The following is an 18,036-nucleotide window of genomic DNA, read 5'->3' as shown; positions in this document are numbered from 1 at the left end:
TCCTGGCTTGTGCACTCAGGAATTACTCCTGGCGGTGCTCGGGGGACCATATGGGATGCTGGGAATTGAACCCGGGTCAGCTGCATGCAAGGCAAACACCCTACCCGCTGTGCTATCACTCCAGCCCCTATTTATTTATTTAAAAATTTTTTTTAGTAGTGAAACACCATGAGGTACACTTGTAGACCTACAAACTTTCCTGCTTGGGTTTCAGTTGTACAATGATCGAGTACCCATCCCTCCACCAGTGCCCATTCTCCACCACCAATGATCCTAGTAGCCCTTCCACCCCCCCCCCCAACCCAATTCACCCCAACCTGCCTCTGTGGCAGGGCATTCCCTTTTGTTCTCTCTTTCCTTTAGGGTTAGTAGTTTGCAATAGAGGTATTAAGTAGCCATTGTGTTGGGTCTATAGTCTACTTTCAGCACGCTTCTCGCATCTCGAGCAGGCCCTCCAAACGTCCTTTACTTGGTGTTCCCTTCTCTATCTGAGCTGCGTTTTCCCCCAGCATGTGCTGCCGGCTTCCAAGCTGTAGAGCAGACCTGGTACTTATCTCAACTATTCTTGGGTGTTTGACTCCCATTCTGTTACTTTATATTCCCCAGATGAATGCAATCTTTCCCTCTCTTTCTGGCTCATTTCACTTAGTGTGGTACTTTCCATGTAGAACCACTTGTATGTAAATTTTATGACTTCATCTTTTCTAACAGCTGCATAGTATTCCATTGTGTAGATGTACCAAAGTTTCTTTAACCAGTCATCTGTTCTCGGACACTCGGGTTTTTTCCAAATTTTGGCTATTATGAGCAGTGCAGCAAAGAATATAGAAGTGCAGATGCCATTTCGACTGTCCTTTTTTGCCTCTCCAGGATATATTCCCAGGAGTGGTATGCTGGGTTAAATGGGAGCTCAGTTACTAATTTTTTGAGAATCGTCCATACTGTTTTCCAGAAGGGCTGAACCAGTTGGCATTCCCACCAGCAGTGAAGGAGAGTCGCTTTCTTCCCACATTCGCACCAACACCGGTTGCTTTTGTTCTTTTGGATGTGGGCCAATTTCTGTGGTGTGAAGTGATATCTCATTGTTATTTTAATCTGCATCTTCCTGATGATTAGTGATGTAGACCATTTTCTCATGTGCCTTTTTGCCATTCGGATTTCTTCTTTGAGAAAGTTTCTGTTCATTTCGTCACCCCATTTTTTGATGGGGTTGGATGTTTTCTTCTTGTGGAGTTCAACCAGTGCTTTGTGATATCAACCCCTTTCAGATGTGTATTGGGCGAATATCTTTTCCCATTCTGTAGACTGTCTTTGTATTTTCGTCACTGTTTCTTTTGAAGTGCAGAAGCTTCTTAGCTTAAGATAGTCCCATATATCTATCTCTGTTTTCACTTGCTTGGACAGGAGCGTATCATCTTTGAAGATACCATTAGCTTCAATGTCATGGAGGGTTTTGCCAATCTTGTCTTCAATGTGCCTTATGGGTTCCGGTCTGATGTTGAGGTCTTTAATCCATTTTGATCTTACTTTTGTACATGGTGTTAGGTAGAGATCTGAGCCCAGTTTTTTGCATGTAGCTGTCCAGTTTTGCCAGTACAAATTGTTAAAGAGGCTTTCCTTGCTCCACTTCACATTTATTGCTCCCTTATCAAAGATTAGATGATCATATATTTAGGGGGAGGTGTCAGTATAGTGGGCTGGAGCGATAGCACAGTGGTAGGGCATTTGCCTTGTGTGCAGCCGGCTGGCCAAGCCGGGTTCGATTCCTCCGCGATTCCTCCACCCCTCTCAGAGAGCCCGGTAAGCTACCGAGAGTATCTCGCCCTTACGGCAAAGCCTGGCAAGCTCCCCGTGAAGTATTCGATATGCCAAACACAGTAACAACGAGTCTCACAATGGAGACGTTACTGGGCCCGCTCGAGCAAATCGATGAACAACGGGAGGACAGTGCTACAATGCTACAGTCAGTATAGCTGATCCAACTTTAACCTTAATGGTCCAGAATCTGAGATGACCAAGTAGTTATGTTTGTTATAGGGAGCTGTTGCCTGATTTAAGGTAAAGTTTCGTCGCTCGAGAGAATAGCTGGGTCTCATTCTGATTTGGAATGAAGTCTTCATTCATTACATAGGCAGGATGAACTCATTGACCATTGCCAACTAAACTCAGTCTCTTGGGAGGTGGGAGCAGGGGGCAATGGGTGGTTGTGGGTGAATTCCAAGTTCCAGCCTTTTAATCACTTACTTGTGTGTCTTGGAAATCTGTGTCCCAGTCCTTTCAGTAGGGTTCAAAATCCTTTTATTAACAAAATGAAAGATTCCTAGATACTCCACAGGAAATTCTAAGGGTTTTGGGATTCTAAGATCAAATATGTTCCAGTGACTAATTATATTTTTCTTATATAATAATAAAAATAACAATATTATATCTGGTTTAGGGCTGGAGCGATAGCAAAGCGGCAGGGCATTTGCCTTGCACACGGCCAACATGGCCGACCCGAGTTCGATTCCTCCGCCCCTCTCGGAGAGCCCGGCAAGCTACCGAGAGTATCTCGCCCGCACGGCAGAGCCTGGCAAGCTCCCCGTGACGTATTCGATATGCCAAACACAGTAACAACAAAATCTCCAATGGAGACGTTACTGGGCCCGCTCGAGCAAATCGACGATCAACGGGAGGGCCTTTACCTTGCCTTTATATCTGGTTTAAATTAAAACGGGAATAATTAGGTAATTTAATATACTGGGTTGACTGATCTCAAGTGTCATTTGGAGTGTTTTGAAATAGAGAAATCTATCATAGCAAATGAAAAGGTCTAACATTTGTGGTAGACCTTTTCCCTTCCTATCTTAAACATTTTTTGCTTTCTTCCTTAGGATATGGTCTACCAGATGATATTGTAATAGAAAAGAGAGGCAAAGGAGACACTTTTGTGGATTGTACAGGTGCAGATATTAAAATCTCAGGCATAAAATTTGTTCAGCATGATGCTGTAGAAGGAATCTTAAGTAAGTGTCTGAATATTTGCTTACTATAGAAATGATCCCTGAAAGTATAGTATTAGCACCTGAATAGTGTATTATCTGTTGCAGGTTTTAAAAGAAATTTAACTTTCCCTGGAAAATCAAGTTTTAATAAAATACCATTCAATCAGTGGGAGACTGATTATTTAGTTTTATGGCATGATTATTCAGGAAACTTGCCCCAAAGTGAAAAATAGTTTAGCCTATTCTTGAAATTTGTGCTCTGTTTTGGTATTTAATTTAACGACATTTAACCATAACCTAAAACTGGCTGTTCACATTGTATTAATAATTGTTTCCTAGAAACTGAATCCCTTTTCTTTATTGAACCTCTTTTTATTCTCCCATTATTCTCAGGAAAGATACTTTCTGATACTTTTTTTTGTTAATGAAAATTAATTTTAATATGATTCTGCATTTCTGAGATTGTCATTGTTATTGTTTTGATGTATTACCAATTTGTAATTCCAGCAACAGTTTAAATGGGAGTTACTATTTGGAAGAATTTAGATTATATCTAATGTCACCTCTAGTTCATATTAATATTAGAACAAGCATTACTTCTTGAAGCAGTTGATTGCATGTTTTCATCATAGTCATTCACCGTGGCAAGACTACATTGGAAAACTGTGTACTACAATGTGAAACTACAGGAGTCACAGTACGAACATCAGCAGAATTTCTAATGAAGAACTCAGATTTATATGGTGCCAAGGTATGGTAACCTTTTCCTTCTGGGAAGTAGTTCAGTCTTGACATCTAATAACTAAATAAAATGTATACTGATACTCTCTTATATAAGGTTCTTTTAGAATTTAGCATTTTCAAAACACATTAGGGAAAAATAACAAAATTCAATTCATTAATGGTAAGTTTAATATTATTATGAATATTATTGTTTTGGTTTTGGGAGCCAGTACCCAGAGGTGATCTGGACTTACTCCTCAGTCTGTGCTCAGGGATGATTTTTAGCAGTGCTCAGGGGACCATTTGCAGTGCTGGTGATCCAGCTGGATCAGCTACATGCAAGGCAAGCACCTTCACCTCTGTAGTATCTCTCCAGTGCTTTAATGATAATTTTAAGGGTTTTTTTTTAATTGATTTCTTTTTTTGTAAATATTTTAACGCTTAGTTGCTCTTTTAGAAAGTTAGACTTTCAATTTTGAAGTACTATAGATGTGATCATGCTGTTGTAGAAAAAATAATAATACAGAACTAAAGCCTTTGTTTCCTCTAACTGTACTTGAGAAACTGTCAGTTTATCACTACCAGAATAACGTCATTTCAGTCAGGTTTAATGTCTCCATCACTTCAATGATACTGCATTTTTATAGCCACATTCACTTGCCTCTCCATACTAACTGTAGTCTCTGACAAATCCTAATCTATTTTCTACTTCCATTATTTCATCACTTAAAGAATGTTATACTTACGTAATCATATAGTATATAACATTTTGGGGTTGGCTTTTTTTCACTCAGCAGCATTGTTCTGCATAGCTTTTTCTAGATTGTTGCAAGTACCTATGTCCTTTTTTTTTCCCCTTTTCCCTGAATAGTATTTAGTATTCCAGTGCATGTATGGTTGTTTCATAGTTTGTTTAATTGTCAGCATATTGAAGGCCCTCTGAATTGTTTCCAGTTTTTAGCTATTCTAAGTAAAGGCTCTGAGTACTTGCTTACATGTTTTTCTTTGATTTTTGTTGTTGTTGTTGTTGTTGTTGTTTCTTTATAAGGCCCACACTCAATGGTGGTTGGGGAGAGGCATGCAGTGCTGGGCATTGAACTTAGAGGGGGGACACACACACACTCTTATCATTTGAGTCATCTCCCTGGCCCTGTATGCACATAATATTTTTTTCTTTATTAGTGAAACACCATTGAGGTACAGATGTAGACTTACAAATTTTTGTGCTTGAGTTTCAGTTATACAATGATCGAATACTCATCCATCCACCAGTGCCCATTCTCCACCATCACTGATCCCAGTATCCCTCCCAACCCCTATCCTCCCCATCCCACCCTGCCCCTGTGGCAGGGCATTCCCTTTTGTTCTCTCTCTCCTTTTGGGTGTTGTGGGTTGCAAAAGAGGTATTGAGTGGCAATCATGTTCGGTCTATAGTCTACTTTCAGCATGCATCTCCCATCCTGGGAGGATCTTCCTAATACCCTTTATTTGGTGCTCCCTTCTCTATCTGAGCTGCCTTTTCCCCCCAGCATGTGCGGCTGGCCTCCAAGCCATGGAGCGAACCTTCTGGTACTTATCATTTGAGTCATCTCCCTGACCCTGTATGCACATAATATTTATGAGAATATTATTTTCATTTCTCTGGGACAAATGCTTAGGCATACAGTTATGGATGAAATGGTAGTTACATAGTTGTCTCAGAAAATAGCACTTTCAAATTTGGTATTATTTTTAGTTAAGGCACCGTGGTTTACAAAGTTGTTCTTAATATAGTTTCAAGCACACGAGCATAGGCTTCTCCAAGGGCAGAGAGAGCCCCTACGCACATCCCAGTATTAGAAACAAAAATATGAAAGTACACATTTCAAGAGGGGAGATCTGGGTGACACATGTGCTCAGGTACCACATGTGCTTGGCCATGTGGATGCAAGCAGCACATGGACTCGTGCAGCATATGCGCACCCTTTTTTCTGTTCAAGGTATCTTTTATAGGCTCTTCTCGGTTGTCTTGATTCAGAAATTCTGGTGTCTTCTTGGGGCAGAGTCACCAAAGTTAATCAGATTAAGGGAGAGTTTGAGGAACTCCATGGGGAGGGGTCCAATCTCCTAAGGTCTGCTGAAGGTCTTATCAGGTCTTATTCTCCATATCCACAAGGTTGATCAGCCTTAGAATTTTTGTTGACCTAAGTTTCATTGCCAAGGGCTTTTCCTGTCTATCTGCCTATATTATATTGATCATTTTCCTCCCTGTCCATCTCATTTTTAGGGTCAAGGGTAATGTAGTTATTCCCCCTTTGATGCATTCCACTACTCGTTATTCTATACATCACAGATACTAAGATCTGGTTGCCCTGCTTTTTCTCTTAATGTGATATTCTATAGTTCCATTCAAACTGCATTCAAATTGCAGCAAATTGCATGATTTTATTCTTTCTTGCACCTGCATAGTATTTCATTTTATAAATATATTACAGCTTCATTGTCTGCTTGTCTGTCATTGGACACCTAGGTTGATTCCCTGTCCTAACTATTGTGTGAAGTATTGCAATGAACAGTGATTGATGTGAAAATGTTTTTTTTGCTTTTTTGGTCACACCCAGCTATGCACAGGGGTTACTTCTGGCTCTGCACTCAGGAATTACAGCTGGCGGTGCTCAGGGGACCATATGGGATGCTGGGAATTGAACCTGGGTCGGCTGTGTGCAAGGCAAACGCCCTACCTGCTGTGCTATTGCTCCAGCCGCTGAAAATGTTCTTTTGAATGAATGTTTTTATCTTGGGAATAGATACCAAGAAGTGGGATTGCTCGCTCTAGTCTTTTCTGAGAAATCTACTGTTTTTCATAGGAGTTGAATCAGAGATTTCTACTGGCAGTGGATGAGAATTCTTTTTTCCACCACATTCCTTCCAACACAGATTGCTTCCAGGGCTGTTTTGGTTTTGTTTTAATATGTGCCATTTTGTGGCAGGTTACCACAATAACTGTCCAGCAGGGGGTCACCCATTGGGGCCGGTCACAGAATAAGACATACTAACACACAAGAAGATAAACGCATGTCCAAACATTGGGGTCACCTGACTAACCAAAAGTGAGTTCACTGGCTTGCCACTCAGTATATTATTGCTCCTCCACCCCTTGCCCCCAGAATATTTTTTTTGTTCTTTTTTTTTTGCTTTTTTGGGTCACACCCAGCGATGCACAGGAGTTACTCCTGGTTTATGCACTCAGGAATCACTCCTGGTGGTGCTCGGGGAACCATATGGGATGCTGGGAATTGAACCTGGGTCGGCCGCGTGCAAGGCAAACACCCTACCCGCTGTGCTATTGCTCCAGCACTGCCCCCCCCCCCCCCCCCCCAGCACATGTTTAAGTTGACAGAGACATTAAGAACTTTAGTGAGCTCATCAAATTCAATGGGTGCAGAGGCTGGGATATTTTACATAGCCAATCAGCAGGCACCCATACAGTATGGCGTAAACTTCTGACAATCTTCTATCCTATTTTTATGCCTTTGTTGTCCCCTACATCTAAAAGACCCTAAACTGCTTCATTCTATCCTTTCTTGGACACACATTTATTTGCTGACCTGCCTCTGTTTTTTACTGGGCTCAGTGTTTGCTGCTCTGTTATGTTCTAAAAGATTTAAACTGTTTTGTGTATTCCAACCTTGGAGTGTGTTAGGATGAAGATTTACCACACCATTCTCACTGGTATGAGATGATCTCTTGTTGTTGTCTTGCTTTGGGTTTTCCTGATAATAAGTAGTGATAAGCACTTTTTCCCATGCTGATTTGCCATCAGTCTTCTTTAGAGAAGTGTCTGTTTATTTCTCATTCTGTTTTTCAGTAGGGTTTTGGATTTTTGTTGTTGATCTATGTGAGTTCTTTATTTATGTTGGGTATTAACCCTCTATTTACTGTATTAACTGTGAGTATTTTCTCCTATTCAGTTGGGTGTTCTTTATTTTCATCCTATGTTTTAGTTTTGACGTGCAAAAACTTTTAAAATTTGGTGTCAATTTATTTTTGCTGCTGTTTTCATTGTCAGTGGAATCATATCATTGAAGATAGTTTTGATATCCAAATCTTAGAGTGTTATGCCAATATTTTCCTTTGTGTGCTTTATAGATTCTGGTTTGATCTCAAAATCTCTTTGAATTGATTTTTGTGCAAGGATTCTGAGTTTATATTTTAAGGCCTAGGATATATAGTCTGTCTTTGTACATATTCTATAGCAATGGTGAGAAATCTTTTTTTTCCCCCTGAAAAAAATTTGAATATTTTAAACAATTTATGGATCATGCATTATGAGTAAATGAACCACATGTATGAGCTAATGAGAAGCATACATGTCTTTTCCATCATAGACCAGGGTTAGACCACCTGATTGATTTCATGGACCTTATATGGCCAACAGGCCAGATATTTCACAACCATTTGTAAGCACTTGAGAAGAATGTATTTTGGTGTCCTTGGGTGAAAGAGTCAATTCACTAGATAAAATTGGTGTTTTTAAGTTCTATGGTCTTTTTAATTTTTTTCTATTTCTGTCAAATTGTTGAAAGAGACAGATGTTGTCGAAATCTCTAACAATTATTTTGTGTGTGTTTCCTTGCAGTTCTGTTAGCTTTTGCTTTATATAATTTGCAGTTCTCCTATTTGGTGCTTGATAATTCAGGATTGCTATGTTTTTGGTGAATCAATCTGTTTATTATTATATAATGTTAATATCTTTCTGATAGTTTTCTTTAAAATGTACTCTATCTGATAATAACAAACCTGTTTTCTCTTGGTTGTCATTTATATTCATGATAAAGTCTTTTCCATTCTTTTACTTTCAACCTATTTATACCATTCTATTTGAATTGAATTGCAAACAGCATATATTTCGTGTTCTTTTGTTCTGAATCAAATATTTATTTTTTAAAGAAACTTTTTTTGACATAAGTTCTGAACCAAATATTTATTTTTTACAGAAACTTTTTTTTTACTTCTTTTTGACATGTGATAATGAAATTGAACATCTATGTTAATGAAGAGTTAGGATTAGACATATAAGGAGCATGTGTTTTAATTGAGGGTTTCACTTCTATGATGAAATAAGTTCACAATGCATTAGCACTCTGGCAGAACAACTATAAATCATACAAATTATAAACAAAAAATAAATTTAAAAATGACAACTATCTGAAGTCATTGTAATGTGCAGAAATTGAACCAAATTTTGGAAGGACTTCAAGACTTAAAAGAGAGAAATGGCAGAAAAAGGGCTTTCATTTTTCAGTTTATGACATAAGAATAGCACAGAAAGTAGCTAAAACCCCAATTGAAAACTTGGCATCTTTCTGGCCTCCAAAAATCAAAAGGTAATTTGAAATAACTAGTGCAACTGAAAACTTAAGGTAGTACTGCAGTAATTAGAAAGCTAAAAAGCAAGGTTTGTGGGGAGGTTTTTGAAATTTTGTTCTGAACCCTAAATTACACATGCACAGGTTAGTGTAAAGTCTCATGGTGAAGGATAATAGAACTAAGCAACAATTTGAGCTCTATCCAAGAGACAGGCTGGAGCGATAGCACAGCGGGTAGGGCGTTCGCCTTACACGCGGCCAACATGGCCGACCCGAGTTCGATTCCTCCGCCCCTCTCGGAGAGCCCGGCAAGCTACCGAGAGTATTCGATATGCCAGACACAGTAACAACAAGGTCTCCAATGGAGACGTTACTGGGCCCGCTCGAGCAAATCGACGATCAACGGGAGGGCCTTTACCTTTACCTTACCAAGAGACAGTGTGAGTTTAACTGACACTACACAACAACAATAACAAAATACAAAAACCACCTAAAAATAATGATACAAAACGTATTTCTCAAAGGAATAAAATACAATCCAGAAACTGAATAGAATATAAAAAACATCTGGGATACAGTCCAAAATCATTCAGTAAAGGGCTGTGAACAACATGACCCATTCAGAAAAGAAAAGAACATCAGTAATAAACAACTCTGAGAAGCTGGAGAGATAACTCAAATGCTTTGTATGCACAAGGCTCAGGTTTCATCCCCAGCGCTGCGTTGTTTCCTGAGCACCACCAGGAGCAACCCCCAAGATCTGCCAGGTGTAAAAACCAAAGCCCAAACCACCCTGATTTGAGCCAAATACTGAATTAAGAAAAATATTTTCAGATTACACTAAATGATAGAATGAAAAATATGCCAATAATAAATGAGTGTATTTGAAGTGTTAACAAATAAGAGGTCCTTTCAAGGCCAGAGTGATAGTGCAGTGGTAGGGCATTTGCCTTGCACGTGGCTGACCTGGATTTGATCCCAAATTCTATATGGTCCCCTGAGCACGGCCAGGAGTAATTCCTGAGTATAGAGCCAAAAGTAACCCCTGCACATCACCGGGTGTGACCCCAAAAAGAAAAAAAAAGTACTTTCAAAGAACCAGATACAAATTTAGAACTAAAAACTATATATTTGAAAATTTAAATTCTTTTTTTTTTTTTTTTGCTATTTTTGGGTCACACCTGGTAATGCACAGGGGTTACTCCTGGCTCATGCACTCAAGAATTACTCCTGGAGATGCTTGGGGGACCATATGGGATGCTGGGAATAGAACCCGGGTCGGCTGCATGCAAGGCAAACACTCTACCCGCTGTGCTATCACTCCAGCCCCCCCCCCCCCAATTTAAATTCTTTAAACTTAACAAAAATGAGGTTAACATAGAGTTATTACTATGCTTCTTTCCAACATTTATAATTTTTAGGCATCTTACTACCAGGTAGGATTTTTTTTCCATATATAGAAGTTCCTTAAATGTTTCTTAAAGGTGTAGTTTGGTGGTGATGAATTCATTTAACTTTATTTGTCTGAAAAACTATTCTTTCTTTAAATCTGATTGATAACCTGGAGGGTACAGTACTGATTGGAAGTCTTTTCCACTCAGTCCTTTGAATATATAATGCCACTGCCTTATTACTTATTGAGTTTCTTTGGAGATATCTGTTATAGGAACCCTCCTCTCTTATATATGTTACTCTTTGCCTTTCTCTTGCTGCTTTTAAAGTTCTCTCTTTTATCTTTGATTTTTTTAAACTTTTAATCATGTCTTGGTATTATTTTCAGGTTTATTTTCTTTGGAACACTTAGAGCTTCTTGATCTTAGTATCTGAATCCTTCCTAATCAAGGGGAGACATACTTTTTTTTTTGCTTCTTGGGTCACACCTGGTGATGCACAGGGGTTACTCCTGGCTCTGCACTCAGGAGTTACTCCTGGCAGTGCTCAGGGGACCATATGGGATGCTGGGAATCGAACCCGGGTTGGCTGCGTGCAAGGCAAACGCCCTACCTGCTGTGCTATCTCTCCAGCCCCTAAGGGGAGACATACTTTTTGGAGAATAACATATTTTCCAAGAGTTTATCATTGATGATGTTCCTAGTTATCATCATTTTATTAGTGATCAAGCAAAATCAACGTGCTATTTATTTTTCTAAATATCAGCACTTTGGATCCAACCAATGGATCTAAAGAATTCTAGCAGTTTATAAGGTTACTGTCTGTGGAAGACCTTTACCTAGGCCTTGGTTGCAACTGAGAAAGACATTCTGGAATAATTATAGCGTTTGTAATTGCATCAGGAGCTTTGCTTGGAAAAATGTCATCAAGAAATGCTTGAGTGGAATTTGGTAGAAAACTCTGGAGGTATTGTCCATGACTTCAAAGAATTGCCAAGGATGAAGAGGTTGAAAAAACTAAAAAACTGATTGAGATAAGTAACAGTCATCATGGTGTGGATGAGAATGACATTGCTCCTGCATCTAGAGGTGGTTCTTGAGAAACTGAATTTTTGAATTGCTGCAAGTGGAATAGGAAGTGCATACCTGAAGAAGAGAAAAGGAAAACTGCAAGAGAAGCAGAAGAAGATTTTGAGGAAACTTTATGGTGAATAGTTTAGCAAAAGTTTCTGTACACTCCCTAGCTCCTTGAAAAGTTTGGAAACTTCGACCAACTCTGAACAGTTTTATTAATAGAGATGACTGTTCATTGGGCATTATGTGCTGGCAAGCAATCTCTGATAAAAAATACAAACCCAAATAAGCCACTATAGACATATTTCTGAAAGGTCACTCCTTCTCATACCAACTTCTTCAGGAGGTTTTCCAGAAGGACCTGTGTGAGTCTCAACTATAATAGTAACAACTTTTACAGAGTATTATATAACAACTTATACAACTTATACATAAAAATGACATCTGTGTATAGTTGTTACTCTAAAGACCTTCTAGTAGAGTGAGATGTAGAGATGGAATACAGTTTGTTGATGATCCTGACCCAGTGTGAAAATAGGCTAATGTTTATTTCTTTGTTTTCATAAAAATATTTTCAGGAACTGGAGTATTAATACAGATAGTATAGGGCAGGGTCTTTGCCCTGCACACGGCTAACCCAGGGTCAATCCCTCACACTGTGATTCCCTCATATCCATCAGGAATCACCCCTGGGTACAGAGTTAGGAGTAAGACCTGAGCGCTGCTGGGTGTGGCTCAAAAAAAAAAAAAACAGCCAAAAAAATGTTTTAAAGTTTAAAAAAATTAGAGTAATAAAAGAAAAAACTTTTTGTATAGCTATACAATATGTTTTAAGTCAAGTGTTACTATAGAAGTGTCCGAAAGTTAAAAAATAATTAAAGTTTATAAGGCAAGAATATTAGAGTAGGTTAATTTATTATTGAAGAAAGAAAAAAATGTTTTAGTGTGACTTGCGTGCACCATATTTTTATAAAAGGCCTTAAGTTCATTCACTGCTCACTCACTCTCCTATAGTAACTTCAAGTCTTGAATGCTCAAGTGCCTATATATGTAATCTTTGATATCATCTTTGATATTGTTTTAATGGTTCCTTTCTATGTCTACATATGTTTAGATACACAAGTGCTACTAAATACAGTTGCTTATAGTATTAAGTACCATAACTAACTACAGTATTTAGTACCACATGTAGTTGTGTGAAATTTTATCCATGAATTATTTTTGTTGTGTTCATAAGGGATTGAATCTAGTGCCTCATACATAAAAGACAGCTCTCCCTCTAAGCTACATCCCAGACCCTGGACAGTATTACAATTTTTGTTTCGCATGTCAAACACAATGTGAAGACTCAAGAAAAGAAGGGATATTGTATTTGCTCATTTTTTTTTGTTTGCTCTGTGTTTTCTTTCTCATATCCAAGATTTTTTGGGAGACTATTTGATTGAGAGTTGTTTTTATTTCAGCCCTTGATTAATCCTGTGCCACTTTCTTCTAAAATCATTCATGATTTTTTTTTATGCTTTGAATTTTTCCACATAAAATTTTTCTCTTGACTGCTTTGAAGATTTGTTTGGTTGTTTTTGGTCTTAAGCTTTCAGAATTTTAATTCTGATGTATCTTGCCTTGGATTTCTTTGAGTGTATCCTGCTTGGAATTTGCTCAGTTTTTTGACTCTGTAGTTTTGTATCTTTTTCAAAATTTGGAAAATTTTACCCATATTTTTCTTCACTTTTTTCCATTTCCTTGCATGATGTTCATGATGTAAATTTTGGATATTCTGTTATAACCCCAGGGATCCCTGAGTCTCTGTTCATTTTGTTCTTCATTGTATTTTGTCTCTCATTCAGAGTGGGTAATTTTTGGGTTAAAGATAGTGGGTTCCTCTGTCTTCCTGCAGATTCTTTTCTCTTTCTCTTCCTTTCTGCTATTAAGTCCATCCACTGAAATTCTATTTCAAAACAACTGCTATATTTTTCAATTTTGAAATGTCAACTTAGTACTTTGTAACTTCTGTTTCTTTGCTATGAAGTTTTTGTTGTTGTTGTGCCCTCTTTTTTATTTTCATTTTTAACTAAGTATATTCATTCTGCTCATTAAAGTTTTTGTGGGGGGTTGGGGTGGGGTGTCGGTCATGGCCGCTGTAATGATACTGCCAATCAATTCTAACATTTCTGAAATCTTGGTCTTACTCATTTTGATATCTTCCTTGTTTTTGGTATGATGAGTTGTTTTCAATTGAAATCTGATTATCTTTTAATGTTATGTTATAGAAGCCTGGATCTTCTGTTTTAGATGGCTTCTCTGATACCATTACAGAAAGGTGTTGGGTAATATCTTAGATAGAAACCCAGTTCCCTGTTTGACTTCATTGATGCCCAAGTTGAATGGGGTATTCCTTAAATATTGGTTGAGAGTGTGAGTTCCATTTTCCCTTATGGTTCCCATTGACACTGTGGCTCATGGTAGTCCAGACTCTCTATTCAACTTGCTTTTGAGAGCACTCCAAATAACACTTATCTCTGTTGGATAAGGGTACAAGTTCCGGCTCTTCCTGTAGTCTCCACAGATATTGGAAGGTGGGAGGACCGTGTTACTGATCAGTGGAGATGAAAATCTTGATTGGTTCTCTCTGACACCAGTGAATATGTGTTGGGGTGCCTTTTTAGATTTTGAGAAGCTCAGGAATCTAGATACCCTCTTCTTGGTCTTTGCTGGTATGAATGAGGGTAGGCTGCTGGGTTTTTCTCTCTCTCTGTGTGTGTGTGTGTGTTTTTCTGTGATATTTTCAGACCTGTTGTCTAAAAATTTTCTGTCTTTTTAAGTTGCCTGTTTCTTTGGCATAACAGACTGGACTTGTGGGAGGCTTTTCTGGTCTTTGCTAGTGGTGGATTGCCAGTTCTTTACCTCCAAGTCAAGGAATTTGAGGCAAAAAGCTAATCCAGGCAACTCCTACTGTGTTGTTGGAGTCATTCCTCAGATCATGAGGGTCCTGGCCGGTCTGCCTTTTTATGGGGATGGGGTTGAGGGTTTGGTACACTCCTCGATGCTCAGAGTTACTTCTGCCTCTTCTCTGGGATCACTCTTTGAGGTGCTTGGTGGGCCATATGGGATGCTGAGGAACAAACTCTAGTTGGTTGCATACAAGACAACTGTTGTATTATTCATTAGTTACCCATAGTATTATCTCTCTGGCCTCAGTTCTTTCTTCGTTTTTCCGTCTGTTTGTTTTATAGATAATGTTATGGTTAGTACTTGGACCCAGCAGGAGGGAAATTTATCTATCATACTAAAAGTGACTTTATCTTCAGTTAGTGTTTAGTTACCAAATATCTGTTCAGTGTCATCACATTTTTTTAACAGGGTTGTTTCATTGCTGACTTAAGTTGTTCTCTTTTTAAAATTTTATGTTTTCTAATAATTTGAAATGACATTTTAACTGTTGTACTCTCTATACATGTATTTTTAATGCAGTCATCTCTAAATCTTTTTTCTGCATAGCCCTAAATTAAGAATTTTGTAGCTAAAGACCCACTTGGCATTATATTTTTATCCTTCAATAGAAGTTAGGTTGGAAAATGCATCTGGACTGTGTATTTAACTATGGTGCTATGCCGCCCTTGGAGGCGAAGGGTGTCTGTCCCCCTGCCTGTCTCCCTTTGCAGCGGTGGCATGGTGGCCTGCATCTTTTAGAGCCTAATGAACAGTCAGGTATGAGACTGCATTGACGAGGCATGTGGGGCTTCATGGAATGGAGGGTGGAATCGGCCCTTCTCCCCGCCATGACAATGCTCCGGGTTGCCGCCCTCAAATGCCTCCTCTGGCTCTGACCTACCATGAACCCAGAGGCATACATACTAATATTGGAACCCAGGGGCTTCTGGCACTAATCCCTCTAGGTTTATTACTAAAATATCAGAAATCCAAATTCACGTGGCCGCTATTGTGGCCACATGACATCATATGCTCTTCATAATTAGCAATAGAAAACCAATTATCTAATGATGTCTTTGTGGCAGGTCTGAATGTGGGGAAAATTCCAAATAACAATGTTGGGTCTTTTGTCGTAATATTAAATGTGATCAATGGAGAGAGAGAGAGAAAGAGAGAGAGAAAGAGAGAGAGAGTGAGAGAGAGAGAGAAAGTGGAAATCTGCCACACAGGTGGGCGTGGGTGGGTGGGGGGTATACTGGAGTTCTTGGTGGTGGAAAATGTGCACTGGAAGGGGTGAAGGATCATTGTATGACCGACCGAGACTTGAACTGAAAGGCTTTGTGACTGTTCTCACGGTGATTCAATTTAAAAAAAAAGTTAGGTTGGTATGTAGTAGACTTTTCAGATAGTTCTAGTAGTCCCCAACATGGGAAATAATAATAAATATTTTTTTGTGGCACACTACTGTAGCACTGTAGCATTGTCCTCCCATTGTTCATCGATTTGCTTGAGCGGGCCCGGTAACATCTCTATTGTGAGACTTGTTACTGTGTTTGGCATATCAAATACGTCACGGGTAGCTTGCCAGGCTTTGCTGTATGGGCGAGATACTCTCGGTAGCTTGCTGGGCTTTCCGAGAGGGGTGGAGGAATCGAACCTGGGCTGACCAGGTTGGCCACGTGCAAGGCAAATGCCCTACCTGCTGTGCTATTTCTCCTACTTTAAAAAAAACACAGCATATCATAAATGGCTAAACAGCAATATGTTTATAATGTTGTGAATTAAATTATTTCCAAAATTATTTCTTAAATAAGAATACAAGTTTTTTTGGTGTGCTTTGTGGTTTTGTTTTGTTGTATTGCCAGTGAACCAAAAGCATCATGCATGTTAGTGTATTTTTAGTTTTTGCACCACTGAGCTATACCCTGCCCAACTATATATGTTTTTAGTGAATCATTTCTGTTTCCTAAATTGTCTATCCTAATAGCATTGGTATAAATTATTCCTGTTGCCTTTTTATTGATATCTTATGATAATAAAAAACAGGAAGAGAATTGAACCTTGCATGGATCATTTTGGTTAATGTAGCAAAAATGAAACACTTTAAATAACTGCTAATTTTTATATATAATTTGAAGGAGAATCTATTATTTGACTACTATTGATTTGTTCGAGCGGGTCGAGTAACGTCTCCATTGTGAGACTTGTTACTGTGTTTGGCATATCGAATACATCACGGGGAGCTTGCCAGACTTTGCCGTGCAGGCGAGATACTCTCAATAGCTTGCCGGGCTCTCAAGTAACTTAATTTTTTTGGGGGGTGAGGGTTTTTTTTTTTTTTTGGTTTTTTTATTTTTGGCCACACCTGGTGATGCTCAAGGATTACATCTGGCCTTGTAGTTAGGAATTACTCCTGGTGGTGCTCAGGGGACCATGTGAGATGGTTGGGATCGAAACCAGGTTGGCTGAGAGCAAGGCAAGAATTCCTGCTCTATTATCTCTCCGGCCCCACTTTTATTTTATTTTATAATTTATTTCTTTATTGAATCACTGTGGGAAAAGTTACAGAGCTTTCGGGTTTAGGTCTCAGTCATGTAAGTATCACACACATTTCCCTTTACCAATACTTATTTTTAACCGTGAACCCCAATAGAACCCCACCTCCCACCCCTCCCAATTCCTGTGAGGCAGATGAGTTCTAGTTAATACTCTATCTACTTTGACTAGATACATTGTTTCGATAGAAGATGCACAATTATTGTTTAGAGTTTACGACCCCCCCCCCCCCCCCCCAATCAGATATGCTGAAACAGCGTTGTGAAATGATTTGCTTTCTACAGCTTGGTTTAAGAATAAAATGATGTCACGTGGCCGCTATCGCGGCCTCGAGGTTTTGGATTTCTGCTGTTTTACTTATTAACCCTGGAAGTATTTCTATTAAATGTTAGATAGTTAAGAGATTGGTTTCTGTGCTCTGGAGTTGTGGCCGTGCGGGAGAGCCGCTCGTGGGGGGCAGCTGGTGACCTCGGTCGGGCGTGGAGGACGGCCCATTACGCCCCCCTTCCCATGAGGTCCCTGCCGCTCCCACCCCCGGCTCAGACCTGCTGTCCACAAGGCTCCCGTGCGGCCGCCATCTTTCTTTCCAGAGAGGAGCGGGCGAGTGGGTCAACACCCTTTCCCCTCCGGGCAGGCATGGTGGCGCGGTTTAACACATAGTCCATTTGCTTTTCTGCTCCAAGCGGGTGGCTCTCTGTGCTAAGTCCTTGTGCCTCCGGGGCCGTCGGCCCCACTTTTAAAAAAATTATTTTGTTAAGACATCATGGTTTATAAAGTTATTCATAGTTGAGTTTTAAGTTAGGTTTGTAATATTTTAAAAGTAGTGTATTTTTTAAAGTTTCACTTATTTTTTAAAATTTTTAAATTTTATGAAAGCACCATGATTTATGAAGCTATTTATATTTGGTTTTTAGGCTTTTTCTGTTCCAGCACCAATCCCACCACCAGTGTCTACTGTCCTCCATCAGGGTTCCCAGGTTCTCTGCTATCCCCTGCTCACCGCCCCCTCCCCCGCAACCCCAGCCTTGA

The 18,036-nt window shown here is 39.3% G+C and overlaps 1 protein-coding gene across 1 annotated transcript in view; it reads left to right on the top strand.

The window, feature by feature from the left end:
* Positions 1-18,036, top strand: part of SHCBP1 (SHC binding and spindle associated 1) — a 55,809-nt gene that overhangs the window by 28,745 nt on the left and 9,028 nt on the right. The window contains exons 9-10 of the mRNA XM_056136104.1: positions 2,874-3,005; positions 3,617-3,735. Of these exons, the coding sequence (XP_055992079.1) occupies positions 2,874-3,005; positions 3,617-3,735 (251 nt within the window). The remainder of the gene's footprint in view (positions 1-2,873; positions 3,006-3,616; positions 3,736-18,036) is intronic.

The sequence above is a fragment of the Sorex fumeus genome, unplaced genomic scaffold, assembly GCF_029834395.1.
Source record: "Sorex fumeus unplaced genomic scaffold, SorFum_2.1 ptg000122l, whole genome shotgun sequence".
Lineage (NCBI taxonomy): Eukaryota > Metazoa > Chordata > Mammalia > Eulipotyphla > Soricidae > Sorex > Sorex fumeus.
This window is presented reverse-complemented; position numbering and strand designations above follow the sequence as displayed.